Below are 21,071 nucleotides of genomic sequence, written 5' to 3'. Positions count from 1 at the left end.
AGATGAAGTATCAGGTATGAATTTTCGTGTGATTTTCGGCCCAGTTTAGAAGACACGTCGCCAAAACATAAGGCATGAACAACCTTCCAGTCACCCCTCATGGGTACTCGGCGCTAACGTCAGTAAAGTGGAGGTGCCCAACGTCCACTGTAAGGTGACTGGAATGTTGCTCATGCTTATGTTTTAGCGACGTGTCCGTCGAATTCGGCCGAAAATCACACGAAACGAGCGTTTGTGAAGCAAATCAAGTACCAGGTATGAATTTTGAGAATGATAGGGAACGGTCGACGGTTACATGATAGATGAACTTGCTACTTGTCACGGTAAAATCGACCGTCGAAGATGACATGGTGGCACAATCCCTATACGAAATAGCCATTTCATTTCCTGACTTGGGGTATTTCTCGCTTCTGTATACTCGTCTATGGGGCGAATAGTCCCAGAGCTGAATAGCTCTCGAGCGACTGTGCACTGACCCAGGATATATGTCAGGTTAGATTTGAGAAAATGGACACGACCAACCAGTGTCAATCCTTGTCACTACCAAACTATCTCTACAACTCCGAATACTATCTGTATGATTATCGTTTATGTCGTATTTTAAGCTTAAATTAGAAAAGTGTCAAGTCATGATCTGTATCCTGTTCTTATCATTAGATTTGTGCGACTCTTTATCTTTCAGGGGTCACAATAAAGAAGGGCACTTCACGCGGAAGTGTCACTGAATGTAGAGCAAGTAAATATCTCGTGGACGTGAATCACGCTCAAATAACCTTTGACATAGGAATATCATCAACATCTCTCCTACAACATTGTACATATTAGCCACGTCTCCTTGATTTGCGCAAAAATGTAATTGCTGAGTTCTTGAAACGTCTTCACTTGGACAGAATTCGGTGATATATCGATCCTAAAAATTATTCCCAGATCATGTTCAAGCACTTCGAGTACATTTCAAAAGCCTGATAATCTTGAATCTGGAAGTCCTACGAGTAGTCGTTCTACTACGACCCTCAGACAGTAGAATTAAAGTTCACATACCGCTACATAATGTCAGGCAAAACCTCGACTTCCGTTTTTGTTCTGTTTTTTCGGGTATTCGATGTGACTGTATATAAAGCACTTGTAACGTTCACAAGTTCGCAATCTCCTCCATACAAGTGACCATTTTCTAATTCATTAAAATGAGCAGTGAAATGAGAGAGCAGTCTAAAAATGAATTTTCACAACTAAATCTCTTGATTTCTTTACTCGGAGAAGATTCACCTGACATCATGATATGAGCGTGGTATTGCATTATGGGTACTCTAAAGTGCTGGGCGATATTATGAAATCATAGATGTAGTAGACCTGGCTGCCACTTATTTGTACGTATTCTATGAGCACCGCCTATTCTCTGATATGTCAGCTGCTCGGTCACTTTCGGACCGGACGTATCTGGTCCATGGTGGAATGTATCGCGAATTGCATTACTTCACAATGGAAATGACACAGCCCTTTGAAATGTTTCAATGACGGTCTTTTGTCCTAGAATTATCACTTTCTGAAACCAATCTGACGTATAATCAGCTCAGCCATACGACTATACGTCTATTTGCTGTCTATTTGCTATTTGCTACATGAGGCTTTAGCCTTCTCCGGTATTCTAACCTTTACGAGTGTAGACGCCGTTAAACATTCGGAAACACCGATCAAGTTCAAAGTATTCATCACTGGTCACGCAAAAAGAGCACCGCTAAAATATGAGAGAGAGAGAGAGAGAGAGAGAGAGAGAGAGAGAGAGAGAGAGAGAGGAGGGAGGGAAAGTGTGTCCGTGTGTGTTGTCGAAAATACGCGATGTTGTTGCTGACAAATAAACTCCATAGCGGACAAACATCCTGTTGTCAACAATAGCATCAACACTACACACTTAACTGTGTCCACAAGTCGATCACTGACATGTGTATTTTGTATTGGGGAAAAAACTATTTATAAACGGAAGACAAATAATAGTAAATATATAAAAGTCACGGCTTATGGAGAAAGAACAGAAGTAGTCACCTTCTTGAAATTATGAGATTTCATTATGTTTTGTTATTATTCACAGAATATACAACTTGGATGATGTCTATTATTGAAAAAATCTTGCTTGACTGGGACACACACGAGTAATGCTGATGACGTGAGAGGTTCCCATGCAAGAAATGTTAATTTCGGCATTCACTTCTCAAAATTCTACATGGACAGAAACGTGTTCGAGTAATCGGTATAAATGTAAATGAGAGCATCCCATTGAATTAAGGTTATTGCATTTTAGTGTTTGATTGCCAACTAAATATAATTTGGCAGTCAGAAAAGTTGCAATGAGAAAATAGGAGTTAGACTTGGACATAATATGATTTCATTGAAGGGAAGACTATTTTCTCTACTAGAGTAATGTTTCGTTGTCAAAATGATTCGTTCTTCTGTTGGTTGGGGATGGATTTATGTCTCGATGACGTCGCGATATGAAAACACAAAACTGGCACAAACATGATTATGTAGTTAAATAAATACCAGGGCATAGACATGAACTTCAAAAATATACCGATAATGATAAACAGATTATGGGTAAGGATTCTATTTAACAATTTCATTATCTGCATACATTTTCTTAGAGGAGTCTAAAAAAACGTCATTTTACGAACCGGTCATAACAATCTCAGAGCTCGATTTTCTCATACAATATATAAACAAACGAGTATTGGATTGTTCCCATGGTATTACTCAGTGCGCTGACACAAATTTACAAAATAAACAAATACTCGAGATATTAATGAGCTGACGGGTATATAGGGTTAAGTTTGATCAGATTTCTCTAAAACGACTGATATTACAGCCAATTATATTTTCTAAGTTAGATAATATCAAATACCGTAAGGATTCATTTGAAAGAAAGATGAAGTATTTCAAAATGACGGGTTTGTAAATGAGACAAATGGGGAATGACTATCAAAGCTATCTTTACCAAAGTTTGTACGGTTAAGTGTGTTCGACGCCCTCTATCCTAAAAAGCCGTACTGGCGTCTCGAAGTTACCTGAAAATGTAACCGTACTTTGATGTTTAAAGCTGTTCATCGGCAAATAAAATTGAAGTGAATGTGTTTTTAAAGATAGGTATCGCCTTCTTCTTCTGATGCTTCGTCAATCGGCTCGCCCTCGGGCTGGTCAAACACTCCGCTGTCCGACCTTTGTACGGCATGGTATGGTTTGTTACTGGCACCCGAGGCCTCTGATTGGTCGTCATCACGACTACAAAGACTTGTCTGGTACACTTGAACATCGGAGATGTTTTGGTCTATTAAGAGAAAACAATTAAAACTTATTTGGGTCTTTTCATCACAGGTTTTCACTGCACAATAACGGTAGTTGATTTGCACGACGTGAGTTTTTCCTCCATTCTTATAGTCCAAGTTAAAGGAATGTAATTTTGACAGTTTTCAGATAGTCCTTAAAAATGACATGAGGGACACCTCAATTGTTTTCGTGGCATTATTTTATTACAGAATCATATCTTATGTCACATAACACGTGAAATGAAATAGGCAAATGGCAGCGTATTACACAACCATGAGACAAATCATGACCAGGGGAGGCGGAGTTCACCTTTGAACTGCATCCCGATTTCTAGGAACTTTCAGTAAATCGTTGTCAATGAATTTCAACGCGGTGATTTCGAAATATATTCATGAAAACTTTTCATTCATGGATCAGAAATATTATATTTATCATGATAACATGAATGTGTTTTATTTATTTTTATAGTCATATTTATAATGTGTAGTTCCCTCAGTCAAAATGTACTGATTTCCAGGGAGGCCCAGTGTGTTGATATTTAGTGTCGCTCGTCAAGTGCGGTGAAGAACGATTCACCCAATCGGACCTGGCAACGCTATATGTTACACATATTAAATAATGTTGTTCCATTTTTATGATAAAACATTGAATTAGTTTTTTTACATTTTAAAATATTTCAGACATGTTTACAAAGGTGTTATGGCCTAAACTTACTATCTCGATTTTTATAACCTTTAATTAAACAGAGAGTCTCATTTGAAGTTTTTATTCTAAAAGCAAATTATTTAATCTTCCAATACAAGACTGGTAAGGAAGTCCAAATTATCTGTTTAATACAATGGGGAAAATAAAGAGGCGTTGAAAATTTAATTTACTGAGCGGGTGACAAAATTATGCTTAACAAGATGAAGAAAAGCGAAGATGTTGACGAGTTTGAGAGTATGTAAGATTATAGAGAAAGAGGAATTGTCTATATTTTGTTAATTTGTTAGATATTTTACATCGATTAATTTTCACCTTTGCCATCTCTAATTTCGATCTCTACATCGACATCGGATTTTGCTGCTCCCGAGGTCTCTGCAGTACCGCCACAACTGTCATCTTTCTCGGGTTTTATTGGTCCTCTCCTAGTCTTGGCCCAAGCACCACTGATCGCGTAGCATCGTCGGCGGGGCTGTATTCGAATGGAGTTGGCCCGTCTTACGCTCCCTCTCCTGAAGCTCAACTTTCGACCATTCGTGTTTGAGGCGCCACCTTTATTTTCCTGACTCTGCGAAATAGAGGGCGCAGAATCCTTTTCGCCGTCCATATGATCCTTGTCTCGTTCTCCGCCGTTCCCAATGCAACTATGACAAGTCCCGGGATCTATAGTTTTCCCATCGGCTGGTTCATCGTGGTGTTCGTCTTGGAAACCAGGATCCTCTATTTAAAAAAATATTAAAAATGTGGCAATTATATTCGTATACCTTAAAATATATTTGTTTAGCAATGCCTTGTGTGATGTATGGCTGCAAAAAACCCTTATTAATAGTGGATTCTACGTTCAATTTTCCTATCATGGTTTTGAGAATGACTGAGAACTGCTGTGGCGCCCTTTAGTTTATGTTGTTTCTCTGCCAATACTGTTTGAATGCATACGATAGTGTATGGACAAGGGTGACATAATGGTTCTTATAGCATCCAATCATAGATCCTTAAAAAGGAGGGTCTATGACTCAATTATAGAAGCGAGATTCAATAAACCGCCAAAAATTACATATCTAAGTTAGTATATAATCTACAGATAAACAATGGAATTTCGGTATATCTCTATACAACCTTTCCCATGGGTGTTTTTTCTTTCACACGGGCGTTTTCTTTCAATAGATAGGAAAGTGTTTTCCTCTTAACTCGTTGTACAATCAATCACTTATTTTCATTTCGAAAGGGAACACGTTTCTAATAGAGCTTTCTTTCAGTTTTTTGTAGAAACGAAATCACCTTGACTGAAAGATCCGTCTTTCGAGAGCGCCCTCGGTCGACGGATCTTTCAGTCTATGAAATCAGCATGTCAGACAGCAAACTTTTGAAGCACAGGTTAGAAAGCATACAATTGATAACAATGATGAACAAGATGACGAGAAAACAATCTGTTGCTTGGTGGCTCATAACAATACTCGCCGTCGTGTAATTATAGCTGTCCCATGTACCTGCGACCGACAGAGCATTCTGGCCGACTAGCTAGCGTTTTACGGGTCGCTCGCTGTAGATTTTTTGGCAAAAGAAATTACTGTTGGTTTTAAAACAGGACAAACAGGCAATGGGAAATGGATCGTATCTCACGACGTACTCGACCATGTTCGACATAGCAAATAATTTTACTCGAAAATACCAAAGTCTTGAAAAAGATTGTAGGATCATTCCAAAACATAAGGATTACCTTTGACACTTTCTGGTTCTGCTTTCACGTAGGAAACAAAACGTGACTGAGTGGCAAGCTTTGTCCTGTTCCTGGCTTTGGTTGGAATTTTTGAGATCCGTCGATGTTTGCCTGTAACCAAGCATGATAGTCATGTGCAATAATCAATACGGGATCCAATTATGCGATCTTTAGGCAGCGCAGGTTGCGGATTTTGATGATGAAAATAAAACGAAATAAATATGCAACCATAATACAAAATCAGAAGAACAAGTGATGAAAATGATTCGACATCCTATTCTATTAATGCAAATAAATGAAAAGTACTACTTGACAATAACACGATTATTATAACGAAATTTTTAAATAGACATGAGGCATCTAAATACATAATTAGCGAGAGGCCAGGTCGTTCCCAACGAAAATAACCATTCCTTGGCTGCATACATTGTCAAGTTTCATGAATTACGCATCACATTATACCTACACCCATCTAGCCATCCATCCACCCGATCAAAGAGCGACCAATAAAAATGCCAATCATGCGCTTACTTACTTTGCCCGACCTTGACGTCGATATACTTTGCAAAGCTCAAAATTTCTCCACCTCCGTTCCCGGTTCCGTTTCCGTACAGCACCGACACCGAAACTCTGTATTGGCCGCGGATCAGCCCACCTCGCTTCCAAAACTGGACACTGGGTGACATCACTTCGCTAACAGACGGGATTTTCTTTTTACCCGTGGTTTGAACGCACGAAATACGGTATCCAGTATGCTCTGACGTTCCCTCCGGTGGAGACCATCGTATGTGTACGGAATCTGACGTCGATTTGAGAACCTCCAGGGATTGAACCGGCTTCAAACCTGTGAAGCAAATATCGGAAGAAAGTTTTTCTTTTATTGACATACTATACGCAATTGCTTTTGACACTTTATCAACCTTTAATATAACGTTATCTTTGGGTAAGGGGACACGTAATACTTACAAAAACTTTGCGACATGGTTGCAATATGGGAATAATCTGTTCCACAAAATTCATGTAATAGTCGCACACAATTAGGAGAAATGCTTACCGGTAAAGGATCTCGGGACAGAGACTGTGGATTTTGATTTGTCCACCGAAGTTTGAGCATGCGCGTTCTGTGTTTGCTTAACATCGACGGGTTGTGGATCCTGCGCACACTCTGTTGCCGAGATAGACACTTCGTCGGGGTCAACCGTAACCGACGTCCCATGCTCTGAATCAAAGTCGTTGGAGATCCTCTTGTACTCGTCTTCTGTGATAGTGACACTCACTCGGATTTGTCTCCCCTTTGCCATTTTCTTGATTTCGTCATTGATAAGCAACTGGTGTAAAATTTTATCCAGTTCGCCACTTTTGCTGTCCGTGTAAAATTTTTGCAAACCTGGTTTGTTCTTGACATTCAATAAAAGGATAATACATCCAATTTTGAGTTCAACAATGTCAATAGAGTACTTCTTGTTGAGATTGTCGTCACTCGTTATTCTCAACCGCCCCTTGACTACTATGTTTTCCTCTATTTCTCTCGTAATCTTGTCATCATTGCACGAATCCGAGTCCGAATCCCCGTCCGTGTGTACTACTTCTATCGAAACGTGGGCTTTCAGGATCTTGTCTGAAAAAGACGAGACAGGATAAAGTTGGACCATTTGCAAGCCGTGGCATGAAGGAGACGGGGAAACCTGACTCCCCTATTAAAGTCAACATGCGTAAGTCCCCGTTCTGTCATGGAGTGGCAATTAAGGTAGAACGTGCCTCGGGGACAGGCATTTGGACTCTCAAATTTCTACAATTCTTTTCTGATCTACCACTTGTGGGGCTCATTTTAAAGCTATTGGAGAAATAAAACTTTCACCGTCTTAGTTTTTTCGAAAATCCGAAATTTAATTTCCCCCATAGAGTTAACACAGGGATGGCGGCCATTTTAAATATCAAATATCTTAAAATGTTGGGCAATTTTTTCGCTACTTCTCACTTCTAGACTGTAGGCAGTCCCTTGTGCCTTTTCTGTCTCTTATTAGTGTACCCTCTAGCAAATACGACGGTGGGGGATCACAAACGAAAGCATACATTGACTTCGTGCCTTCGGCACTCGCAGCTGCTCTCGGTATGCCCAGCTCGCGCCTCCGGTGCTACGCTTGCGATTCCCCCGAACGTCGCATGTGTGAGAGACTGCGCCAATAAGAGACAGAAAAGGCATATGGGACTGTCGACAGTCTACGCAAGTCCCAAACCTCGCACGGTGACTCCCGATTTTTACTTTTGGTTTTGGTAAGAGAATGTTTGAAAGTTTCATTAAGGAAAGTTTTAGCAAAACTTTTACGTCTTTCACTTTCGAGGCGGATACTACCTTAAGATTGATCATGGTCACAGCAAAATGCTGAAGAACCTTAAACATATTTAGGAAAATGCTAAATTATATTAACAGTTCCTGTTGTACTTGTATGCACTTCGAAAATATCTTTTTTGACTTAATTTGTGTAATGTCAAAACGACTGAGTTCACTCGTGAGGTGTGTTCGTCGCGTTTGTTAAAAACCCACCTTCTTCTAAACTAAACTGGTGAATTTAAAGACTACATCCACACTAGCTGGTATTCTGCGTCACTTGCACGTAACTGAAAGAAAATAACACCCGTGCATGATTTACTGCTAAACCTAAAGTGAAAATTGCCACTCTCGTCAACGGTCGCCTGACGTAAAACTACTGACTCAACCGAGCGGCGCATTTCCGTTTACCTCTGCTACGCAAGAACCCTTCCTGGGAACCTCCCCAGACTAGTTTGCGTCACTACATTTGCAGATAATTTCCTGTAAGCTCTTGGAGGAGCAGTTTCACTGATAATCTTGATTTATGTACATGGGCCCCAATGACAAAAATCTAGATAGTTAAGTAAAAGTCCTGTTTCCTCTAGAAAGTTTGACCTGAGTCTTTCTGGGTTAATAAAAATATTGATAGCAGGGGAAGTCATAACTTTTGATAATTGAAGATTTGAACAATCAATTTGACCTTCAAAGATTAGATGCTTTATTGACAAACCAGTGCATTGTTACTTCTGACAAGTATTTATTTTCACCAGAATTAATTTGAATACAGGATTCATGTTATGTCGTATTGATGCTATGTTGATGCAAACTATTAAAACGCTTTTTCTTTCCATAAAATGAGTGTCGGACTGTGGGGGCGCAAACAGCCACTTTTCCATCATCTGCATAAGGATTTCGGTGTCCCGGGCTCGTCTTGGGTCGTCTCGATTTTTCATGTATGCCTGCAAGCCGTTGCTTTCATTCCTGCTGATATTTATTTATTTATTTATTTATTTATTTATTTATTTATTTATTTATTTATTTATTTATTTATTTAGCTGGGCACTAGATACAGACGACGGAGGCGTACCCAAAACAGTGAAGGGAAACAGAGACATCAGCCAAAAATGCATAATAAGCCTGATAGACGAGACAAATGGGAGAGGGTTAGTGACGGGCACGTACAGGTCGGTATGTTTACCTACGGTCACTTCATGCAAATTGCAATATAGGAGAGAGTAAGAGTGCCCGTATTATGAATGCCCTAGGAATTTGGAATGCTTTTGCCTGTGGCTGTAATATCGAGGCGAGAGAGTAGATACATGTACTAGGCAAGACAATTGTTACAGTACAACCACCTGTTTCGGCGTGTACGTATTTAACAATTGACCCAGATCGATGGTCTTTCAACTATGACACCAACTTACTATCTCGAGTTCCATAATCTTGAATTAAACAAACAGGGAGTCCCATTTGAAGTTATTTTTATTCCAAAAGAAAATTATTTAATCTTCTAATACAAGACTTGTGCGGAAATAACACGATTGTAACTAATTTGGGAGAATTGGATTTTTATATCGTTCAAATTTCTCAAATGTGTTTGGTGACCTATAGCTGAAAGTTGCTATATTACAAATTACCCATAAAAAAGTGCATTGCTAAAAAGGAAAAACAGATGAGCTTACATTTACAGATTAAAACAACATTATTACACTTATTATTCGAATTATCCCTTATTAGGTCCAATCGTGTTAATACCATGAGGAAAATAAAGAGGTGTTGAAAATTTACCCGCTTTACCGGTTTTGGCTTGCACGTATTTAACGACTGACCAAGATCGACATGGTCTTTCTGAAAAACAAAACAGATCGACGAAATATTGAGTCAAATTACGTGGTAAAGTAATGAACTATGTAACTATGTATTATTGCTGAACAATCTGAAATGCCTAATGTGAACTATATAGAGAGACGACTGACCTGTTTGAGATTCCGATTTGAGAAACCTTTCCCCCTCTTCCAACAGATCAAAGAGATGTGGATAAGGTTGCTTGAGAGAGTCCTTGAATGTCTTGTAGACGGCGTCAGTCGGAGGAAGTTCACTCAGCAGGCGTCTTGCCTTACCCTGCATTGTAGGCTCCGCCGTGATGGCATCATACGCTGAACGACTGATGGCGCTTTCTTGCACAAGATGGTTCAAGACGTACTTCACTTGTAAATCTTGGACGATTTTCGTCAAATTTTGCTTAACTGGCGGAAGGTAGTCCTTGGTTGCCAGTCTCCTGTAATTTTCAAGCAAATCAGCATTCTCAAGATCCAAGATTCCGCCACGTTCGATGAGCGCACGTGTTAACTCATTCACTTTGTCGTATAACGACGCTGCCTTTCCTCTGATGCAATCGTAATGTCTTCTGCTGATGATGCTCAACTCGTACAGCTTGTCTAAATAACAGTCAAAGTCAGCTAAAAATAAACACAAAACGACAGAAGAGTAACAATGGTGTTCAAACCGTTTAGAAGGATGGTGAATGCAATGACCGAAGCGAGACAGGAACCGTAGCGTCGATGGAGACTCAATGACGATATATCATTTAGCATTGAGAAATCTCATTACATCAAAATAACTTTAATCATCCCATGCATACTGTGTGTACTTCTATATCAGACAAGAAAGAAGATTTATACCTGAACAACATTGGAAAATTTCAGAAATTATCACAGTCACCCGTGGTCTATTCCGCTCTCTGCGTCTATGCGCCCCATAGACGTGTGTGCATATGCCTTGTTCTTCTCAGGCATACGTACACACGTCTATGGGGCACATAGACGCAGAGCGGAATAGACTTCAGGTGACTATGAAATCATCACAATTCTAGGGACTCTCATTTTTATAGACTATACGAGGACCCCTATAGGAAGCCATGATTATTTCCTTTCAGATTTGGCCCAGTGTCCTCTAGAGGTGTACTGTAAGCCATGACTGATCACGTGATCTCAAGTCGCCATCTCACATTTATTTCGTCGTTGATCATATCACACAGCTTGCATTAATTTACTAACCTGGGCATACGGCCTTGGTCGTCGTGATGTCAACAATTTCGTCAGAACTGCAATCAGTGGTGACAGAGCCAGAATCGCTACTTCTACCTAAAGATTCTGTGTCGTTTCGACGGGGCTTCCGATATTGTAGATTTCTCCTCTTTGGTGTAACGCTAAATCTAGTTCTAATTCCAGTTCTAGAAAATCGGCGGATTGCTAGGTTGACTCCACTGACCTGATACACTGAGTTTCTGCGATTGCCGTCTTTCAAGACGTTGTCCTGACCAATACCTGAATCTCTGTTCGGTTTTGACTTGTCGATATGACTGCTCTCCTGACCTGTTGATAACAATCGGTTACAACGTGCATATTTAGTAACTATAAAGTGTCTCTACTTTTAAAAAGAGAGCAACGTCGACGTTTGAGTCCGAAAGCGCGGGTACATTGTACTACTGGTAAATGTACGTGATGCATAACAATCGTGAGCGCTCTAGTACATGCTACTCGATCGTTTATACACACAGCCACATACCCACATGTCAGACCTCTGTTGTGGTAGTAGGTAGGGTACTCGACATACGACCAATCGTCATGTAGTTAGGACAAGTCCTATCGGGTGTGTAAAAACGCTTTCACCTCACGGACTCCTTGGCCATCCAGTTTTAGCTCCTGTATTTGCACAGAGGAACTTTTAGTGTCATATCGTAGTCTGTCCGCATGTTGTCTGTCTGTCTATCCTTTGGCCGGTCTGATTTCTAAATAATGTTGGTAGATGCAACTGAAATTCGGTGTACATGCGCAGTTACTATGTATGGAGCATTGTCAAGGAAGCAATTAAGCAAAGATGTCATAATTAGCGTCAATTTGCATGCATACTGATTTTGAACACTTGTGGATATCTTGACAACAAATGTTCTAATTTTTACTGAAATTTACTTTGCCGCTTCCTCGTGATGATGTCTTTAAGATTTGTAAAAAGATCCTCGCTCTTTTCTTGGTCAGAACAAGTTCCCTGAAAACCAGTTGTCCGATGGCTTACAATAGTGAAAGGTGCCTAATCAAATATGTTCAAATGACGAGGAAGTATTCACATGTGCATATTTGGGCAATGCTTCTCATTTCTTAGTAAAGGTGTCGTATATTTATCTAAAAAATCACTAATCCGGTTGCTTGGTTTGTTGGTTAGCGGGTATAACTATTAAAGGGACAAAGTCGGCCATTTTTCATGAATTTTGTTTGATACGAGATACTACTTATATTGTTTGACATGTTGAAAGATACTGAATGAATGGGTGACCATGCATATATTCAACCCCGGTTTTGGACATGATAAATGAAACAATCGCGAAAATGAATTAATGGTCATGACCATTAATTTATTTTCGCGATGGTTTCATTTAAATTAAAATCGGGGTTAAATATATGCATGGTCACCCATTCATTCAGTATCTTTCAACATGTCAAACAATATGAATAGTATCTCGTATCAAACAAAATTCATGAAAAACGGCCGACTGTGTCCCTTTAATGTGTACAGACAAGTACAAATGTGTACAAATGATGATAAATTTATGTATGTAAATTTTGATAGCCAGTTTTCTCCCTTTTGGTTAAATTATTAATTTCTCTGAAACCATTGATAGGTTTGCTGTGAAATTTATTTTGCAGTAGCCTGTGATCTTTCCTCTTTTTCGGTTTTCAAAAGACTGAAACGCCGAGAGATCCTAAAGTTTTTAGGGTTGATATCAGGTAATCTTGAAATAATGACAAAATGTACAGTTGTAAATTTTGGGGCCACTTTTCCTATTTTTTGTGCAATCAATTGAAACATATTGTCCGGTACATGGGGACATGTTCAGTTCGTTCAGTGTTCCTACTTGATTTTAAAAAAGCTCACTCAAACGATCACTTATATTTCGATAAGATCGATTTGATTTATAAGAGAAAAGCTTTAAATTATTTTCAAATTAAATGTTAGTTACCTTCTGCGTTGTGATTGTCTCCATCTTCACCAGTCTCACAATTGTTCTGTGGAGCGCCCTCAGTGAAACCCGAATCAGGGCGTTGACCGTCGGTTTGACACTTGAGGTTCGCTTCCCTGTCTGTTTGACACTTGAGGTTCGCTTCCCTGTCTGTTGAGGCAAACCAATAACAATTTTTCATTTCGTTGTAAACGCCAGTCCAACTGTCATTGTGTAATTGAAATATCTTGTGATATTTTAATTGTTATTTTTCGGACAAAGATTAATCGTACATAAGATGTCGGAAGTGGCCGACGCGGCGACGTCCAAGATATGGTTAATCGTTCACAGTGTGATCGACTGTGATTGGTTGAAGAACGACCTTCGACGTGTGATTGTTGCTTGAAAAAATCCGAAGTTGGAAATCCCCAGTGATACGAAATCGGCAACAATAATGATGTTCAGAACAGCACTGCCTGGCCACTTTTCAAACATTTCCGTGAAATAAAGGTAGCCGTGTCTAAAAGCGGAGCTATACCGCTATATCATTCGTCACGGTTGTGCTTTCTCGGTGTCGATGAGCGAGTAATATTATTAGAACAGCAGAACTGAATGAGTATTCGTATATTTTTTAAAGCAAATTCAAGCCTTTTCTATTGACTGCTGCTTAACTGTATTGTTGTCATGGTGGCAAAATTGTCATTTCCTAACTTTTCACGTTTCAAACTCAACTAGAAGGCAGTGTAAGCGCATCGAGCAGCTGACTGAACAGATCCCAGGTACTTTACAGAAGAGGAACTGGGAAGTAAATGCCTCCAATGCTTGACGGTATTCAAAAAGAATAAACTACTGTGTTGACACTGTACATAGTCAAACAATGCGTCAGATGCCCATTTTATTTGCTTTGATTTAAGGTTCCTTCTTTAACTCAGGTGTTTAATGACCGATCGTACAGAGAAGACTTGTCCATTTATTGTTCATTCAATGTTGGGAGTTGTTCAGTCAGATTGTTTGATTTGCCAAAATTGACACGGTCCCTCCCCCTCGGAGTGACCGTGGCCACAACCAACAATAGTTTCGTTATTTCAGAGCTACATTACTTCTACTATCATTATTTAAGGGGGGCGCTGCAACCAACACAGCGTATTTTGCTCAAAATCACGTTTTTTGCAAATATTCATTAAATTTTTATTAATTTGTTAATCAAAAAAAAGATTAAATTATTGGTTGGGTTCACCTTTTAGCTTGTCGAGCAGTCGTACGTTGCTTGATAAAGAAGTGTTAATTCATGCAAATGTATTTCCTGACTTCTCTTTTCTTCCAATTTGAAGATTTCAAAAGAATTTAACACAACTCTGGCCGGGTAAATTTTTTTAAAATTTTCACATTATGTTCTTTAAATGCTATATAACAAGACGACTATTTTGTTGGCAATAAAGACCTTACATTTTGAATAAGAGGCATTTTAATTTTGCTAATAATGTTTTAATCACTTTACTTGAGTGTCAGTCTTTCAACCCATGCCATTTTAGAATGAGGATAGATAATGCAAAATGAAATAGTCGTTTTTACATATACAATTTGTTTCAAGTGAATAAAGTGTCAAGTTTTTGACATAATTTTTATAATTATTATCACAATTGAGGTTTTTTACCCAAAATATACACCCCTTCATCCTTAAAGTAAACTATTGCTACTGAACTAAACTTTAGATTCTCAGCTTTTTTTTATTCAGTCCATCATCCAACAGGCGTTAGCCCAATTACAGGATGAGGTATGCATAACCCACTAACCCCCAATGGAGCACTGAGGAGTGAAGTGCCTTGCTCAAGGGCACAACACCGAGCCTGAGTCTCGAATTCACCGTCCTCCTACTCTGAGTCCGTTACTCTGGACCCACCGGGACTTGAACAGGTGCAGCCAACGGAGCTATTCATCGAAAAAGCTATTCCAGGAGCAATTCTTGAGGGCAGGGGAAATTTTTATTTTGCTAGGGCAGGGGACATGTTTTTAGGTGGTAGGGGAGCAAATTTTAGTTTTTTTGTAGGGCAGGGCGGATATCGGTTGATTTTCCTGGGGACAGGGCTTGGCGAAAAACTTTTTGAGGGGAATTGTTTCCAGGGCAGGGGAAATTGACAAGTTTTTTTCGCTACAGGGCGAGGGAGCTTCAAAAATTCACAGTGGGGAGGGGAAACAGGCAAAAATAAGTGGGGAGTGGGTAAAAATGAAGTTTGAGTGTGGGAGGGTAAGTCGAAAAATTTTCTGTGGGAGGGCAAATTATGAACAGCTAATTAATTACCCTCTACACTAAAAATTAGTAAGTTCACATTATTTGTCATGCACAATATATCTTATCATAGTAAGGACCTTTTTAAAAACGCATTGGCTGCACCTGCTTGAACCGGGTCTCGAACTCACCACCCTCTGATAGTGAGGCCGTTACCCTAACCACTGGTCCACGGTGCCTCCTTTTGAAAATGTATAGTATGATAGGGTCACCTCGTAATCTACGATGAAAAATATTCCTTAAAAAACGGTGTTGGCAACGTGCCGCTCCACCTTAACTACTAGTATACAACTACTGGTAAAACGACATTGCGGAAATATGCGGTCGGCATACCAGGAAACACAAGGTGCTGTTGAAGTGTTTGAAAAACTATCATTTGACCAGTCCTTTGATCAAAATAGACTGTATGTATTGCGATTAAAACACAATTATTTACGGTACTCGACAACTACCGCTAGAACCGCGCAGCGCGTTACGTTTTCAGTCACGACAGTTAACGATCTTCAAGTCATTAGCCAACTAGTTGCACTTTCATGACACCACGTTACTTGCAAAAATGTCAAATCTAGGGATGAAGTTGAAGTTGTTGATGCAAGTAACAAAAAGAAACCCACCTTCGGACTTGCCTTCCATGATGTACGTACTGCCAGTTGGTGCTGTATCAAAACAGTTCTCAGTTCATATAGTCTACCTCTGTGGACAGGTATGTCGTGCGGTTTACGCGCTTCCCAAAGACGTTCAAACCCAAATACCTGTCTGATCGGTAACTCGGTTATTGAGACACTGATATCACCAACACGTAAGACGGTATCTAACGTCAATGTGACACTACAACACTTCGTCTACATCAAAACCATCCAACAGACAGGCTGAGTGCATGACAAAACACGGGGGTTTCCCATACCTGTGCATCGTGAATATTTGTACTTCCCTGTTTAATTGTCATGCAAATTTACTTCCTCGTGGATGATATCAGACCCCTACAAAGGTAACAACGTAACAGCTTGGAAGGTCATAGGTCATTGAAATTCTTAGCCAGCATAAAACTTTCGGCTTTTTTAATTGTCTGCAGGAGACGGCGATGTCAATATCATGAACGATCGCATTCTCAGGGTTGTGATTTGCGTTATTGTACTTGCTGACACGGAGGTCCTTGTGATGTACTTATATTTAACAATTTTGTGCGCCTCAAGCAAGTAGCTGCATAAATCAAAGATGATTGATACAATTTTTGCTTCAATATACTGGGCTATACCAAAAGACCAATCATATAGTGACCCTGATTTTTAGTTTTGACTTGGGAAGAGAATGGTTGAAGGTGCACATCACGTTAGTCATTCACGCGAACTACAAAAGGTCAACTTTGTGTAGTTTGTACCTCAAAATCTGCTGAAGCAAATGTCATTAGTTTCAGATAGATCAAATGTTTGGAATATTACCTAGTACTGAGTGGAGTCTTGTCGGTGCACCTCACATTATTGATGAAAAAAATGTACAATTACGATTTCTTTATAAAATTCAAAGGAGTTGTTCTTGATATTCAGAACTAAATATATTTGTTCGGGTTCGGATACTCTTTTGTATAGTTGCTTAAATTAGTATGATATTTGCATACTATTTCAACATCTCTCTTCTCATTTTCGTCTTAATCTTTGAAGAAAGCACTGGTTTGATAGATTTCAAACTTCATTGTTTGGTTCAGAGGCATCGCCTTATGAATAATTGTCAAAAAGATGATGAAATTTGCGTATGTAACCTTTATGGATAAATCTATAATCTTTGGGGAAAACATGCTACCAGTATTCTATAAGCGGCTTGTCCGGTAGCTTTCAAATGGGATTTAAAGTTCCCTATAGGGATCACTTCTTTCTGATTTGTGAAAATGGCGATGAAATTTCTCCAGAAACAGGCAGGGAAATATCAAATGTGGGCAAATGTGAGGAACTTCCAGTAATCTTGCTGTTCATGTTCGGGGCGCCTTAAAGAAACCATAAGCTGTAACTGTAATGAAGTTTTAATGATTTTTGTTCTGGAAAACTTGACAATGCTGTTTCTTTTCCGTGAAATGCAAGAAGTATTAGCCTTGTGTACATTATGCAATTATTGTCATCAAATGAATTCTAGTCAGAGTTAGAATTCAATGATTAACAATAACATTGGACATCGCACACATAACTTCAGGGCTGTAATGAAAAGTTGACTCCGGCCATTTGAAAATTTGGGAGTGGGAAAAGAAACCGGATTTTACAAACAGAACCAAGTATTGAAAATAATTAAGCTACAGCAGGTGGAGGTTTACTTCCGATCGGAAAATGTAAGGTGGGTTCATTTAAATAGTAAACAGAATTATCAGGTATTGCATAAAAATGTGTTTTCTGTTTTCTTAATAGCTTGTAAAAGTTCAAGGCTGAATAGATTTCTTACTCGAGGTAGCAGGAAGGACGTGTTGTATTGAATTGTCTACATGGTTAGTGTTCCTCTGTTATTATGCAATAAATAATCACAACAAATAGCGAAATATTCCTTTGTTACTTTGGATTGTGAATACAGTTCTACAAAAAACTACACATGTATGATATTTCGATCGCCAACTCCATGGATATTGAACGTGAAACTACGGTAGACCCTTGACTTAAAGTCAAATGTGCTTACAGCATTGCCACATGACTGCGGCCCACTACAGCGACACTAGGTTTCGTTTTGACAATGAGTGACCTCTCAACTGGAATATTCATCTGCCTAAACTCATGTCTCTCTGTAAATACGACATTGACGAAATTGTTAGTCTTCGTGGCAAGTAAATTCATTCTGATTACGCGTATTGATACCTGATCTCAAGTTCACGAATTGATTTTCATTTACCGTCGATGATCAATTCACCAGCACATCACGTTTTTGCAAGAATTACGGCATATTGTGGAACGTGAAATACAAGTACTTATTTTCATTTACTATAAGACAACAGTATGACAAAAAACCACCATTATTTAAAAAAGGAGTTGAACTGCTCTTTTGGCAGATAAAATACGAGCTTCCATAACATGTTCAACCTTCCTTCTTCGTGTGATTGCATATGTAGGATACGTGACTTCATTTCATTTCGATTGATTGTTCACGTGATTAAATAGGAAGTCAGTCTGCTAGAGCGACGTATCTTCCAATCTCTGTTGTTGGATAGTTTTCTCGTTGACGGCCAAAGCAAAGTCACTGGAATGAGAAGAGGAATTGCTGGCGGAATCCGGCTCCTTCCGATGCATCGAAATCTCGTCATTGTTTTGAGGTTCATAGAATGGGTATTCGTGTGAATTGATACTAGTTTGTGACGTCCATGGGAGCACGGTCAGACCGTTCTCGTCTCGTTGCACGGGACACTGACCAGAATACTCCAGGAAGGGTTCCGTTACCTGTGGCTGGCAGTGAGAGAAATATCCCGTATCAGTCTGATCAGTGTCTCTGACAGGTGTCCCAACTTCAGCAACTTCGTTCGATTGAGTTTGCAACTCGCTGTAACCACCGTGTAACCACCTAGCCACTGTATTTTCCCTGTTTTCTCCCTGTGGAACAACGGCAGCGTTGCCATTGAGGTGTTCGTACAAGTTCGGTTCTCCATCAGCTGCATGTTCATACCTTTTCACCGATTCAATCATATCGAGCAGCGCTTTTCCTTCGCTGCTGCCGTTCAGCCTCTCTTTGAATCCTTCCACCTTGCGATGACCTGCTATTGACCCCGGGGAAAGATGGCGAAGGTGAATGTACAGGTGCTCCAGCTCCTGTGGCAGCTTAAATGACTTGCTCGCGATAACTTTCGACACTTCAGGAATGTGTTTCTCTTCGGAGTATCTCGGGATGTTGAAGTGAACATTGACATATCTTTTGAGTCGATCAGATTCAGATGCTAGGTCTTTTGCCATAACCCCCAATGCCACCGAAAATAGACAATTCTCATGCAGATGTGGGTTGAGACCTTGTCTGGTCTCGTCTCCCGCTCTGGCCGAACTTTTAGTCTGCGTTCCCTTCGACGCGATGGTGACAATCTTATCAGCTTCCTCCATCTTGTCCATGACCCAGTCTGTTAAACTAGCTGCTAGGCTGTCCACGTCCCAGTTGTCGAAAATGACGTCACAATGCAGCTGATTTGTAAGAAATGACGCTAGAAATTGAATCACATCTATGTGCATCTCACTGTCTCTCTTGTACAGGAGTAGAACCTTTGGATGTGCAATACCTGTTAAAATGTTTTAAAAAATCACTTTGAGTTATGTATCGTATTTCAAACTTTTCATGACGCATGCGTTTTTGAATAATGAGCAACAGATGTGTGGTCTTTCTTCTTGTTAACTCGAGCACCGTATACAGTTTCTCTTCCGTATACCTACGTTCGACAATGCGAAAATGTCATATGAGAAACACTGCCGGTAGATTTTGACCGGTCACGGTCCCTATATCATCAGCGATAGAGGGACTGTTGACCGGTATATGCTGGAGGTAAAAGACAAAACTTTTCTGTATGAACGAACCCTATCTTGTGCAAAACCTGTGCAGATGTGTTTTGCTTGGGAAATGAAAAACAGAGTACATGTATAAACAACGAAACAAAGCCCAGCTCTCACCTTCGATATCGTTTGAGGCCTTGTCTGCAGTCGTTTTGCGATCAGGTATGAGGATTGCTGCAATTCGAGAAAACAGAAATCGACAATAAATCTGAAAGAAGGGATGGAAATGGGTCACGGAATATCTCTGACCGGGAGACACACTCTCTCTCTCTCTCTCTCTCTCTCTCTCTCTCTCTCTCTCTCTCTCTCTCTCTCTCTCTGTACAGACCCCAAAAATGTTTGGCCGAATGTTTAAGGTAGAATGCACCCCGGGACAGATATTTGGGTTGTCACACTTTTTACAAAATTATTCCATTTTGATCTACCACTTGTAAGGGCTCGTTTTAAAGCTCTTGGAGTAATACAGGCTTTTATAGTCTTAGTTTTTCGAAATTATAAACTTTTATTTTCCCATAGAGTTAACAAGGGGATGGCGGCTCGGATAGGTAATTTGTTTCTGTAGTACCATATTTTGCACGGTGACCCCTGATTTTTATTCTTGATTTGGTAAGAGAATGGTTAAAAGTTTCTTTGAGGAAGTTTGAGCAAACAGTCAAGTATTTCACTCTCGAGGCGCATACTACATTAATCTTGCCTGGATTCAAGCAGAGTTGAGGTTGTGCACAGTTGACCAGTATTTCAGCATGTTTCAAGAAGTCAAAACAAACAACATTCATGAAAAAAGCTCAGATCTACAGCTTATACAGTACTTACGTAATGTGGCGCTTTGTCTCCAATAACACCAGCTAGCCAAGCCAGCCAGAACAAATGCGAAAATTGATCCCAAAGTTACCGATGCTATCTTCAAAGGATCCGAAACTGAAACTGTGATCAAAATAGTAATCCTATGAAGGACTGTAAAATCGACTTCATGAAAGATTATCTTGGATTAGATTTTCCAGAAATGTGATGATCCAAGACCGATTCTTTTCAGATCATGGGCGTATACTGACAGATAAAAACGGTAGCACTGTCCTCATAGACATAAAATCAATGATTTTCGTTGATACTTCAAAGGGACAATAACATCACTTTTGACGGTGTAGTTATTTTTTTATTCAGATCAACAAGTAAATTGTCTTCTCTTCCAAGGTGTGTTGAAATACGAAGTGTTTGTCTTACAAACACGATGGGTTGTGCCCAGTGAATTC

The 21,071-nt window shown here is 39.7% G+C and overlaps 1 protein-coding gene across 4 annotated transcripts in view; it reads right to left on the bottom strand.

Annotated features, from left to right (window-relative positions):
• Nucleotides 1–1,909: 1,909 nt before the first annotated feature.
• The window catches only part of LOC139135693 (uncharacterized), a 41,687-nt gene continuing 22,525 nt past the window's right edge, over nt 1,910–21,071 (bottom strand). The window contains exons 1-10 of one of the 4 annotated variants that reach the window (XM_070703321.1): nt 15,943–16,228; nt 13,063–13,265; nt 11,102–11,419; nt 10,022–10,504; nt 9,834–9,893; nt 6,789–7,352; nt 6,270–6,578; nt 5,735–5,845; nt 4,333–4,737; nt 1,910–3,316 (exon numbers count right to left, since the gene is read on the bottom strand). In XM_070703321.1, the coding sequence (XP_070559422.1) occupies nt 3,126–3,316; nt 4,333–4,737; nt 5,735–5,845; nt 6,270–6,578; nt 6,789–7,352; nt 9,834–9,893; nt 10,022–10,504; nt 11,102–11,419; nt 13,063–13,243 (2,622 nt within the window). In that variant the 5' untranslated portion in view covers nt 13,244–13,265; nt 15,943–16,228 and the 3' untranslated portion in view covers nt 1,910–3,125. Of the gene's footprint in view, nt 3,317–4,332; nt 4,738–5,734; nt 5,846–6,269; nt 6,579–6,788; nt 7,353–9,833; nt 9,894–10,021; nt 10,505–11,101; nt 11,420–13,062; nt 13,266–15,942; nt 16,229–17,601; nt 19,554–19,938; nt 19,996–20,634; nt 20,746–21,071 lie in introns of those variants that run through there. The other 3 variants (XM_070703322.1, XM_070703320.1, XM_070703323.1) reach the window with 3 other exon arrangements.

This window comes from Ptychodera flava, chromosome 6 (assembly GCF_041260155.1).
Source record: "Ptychodera flava strain L36383 chromosome 6, AS_Pfla_20210202, whole genome shotgun sequence".
Classification (NCBI taxonomy): Eukaryota; Metazoa; Hemichordata; class Enteropneusta; family Ptychoderidae; genus Ptychodera; species Ptychodera flava.
This window is presented reverse-complemented; position numbering and strand designations above follow the sequence as displayed.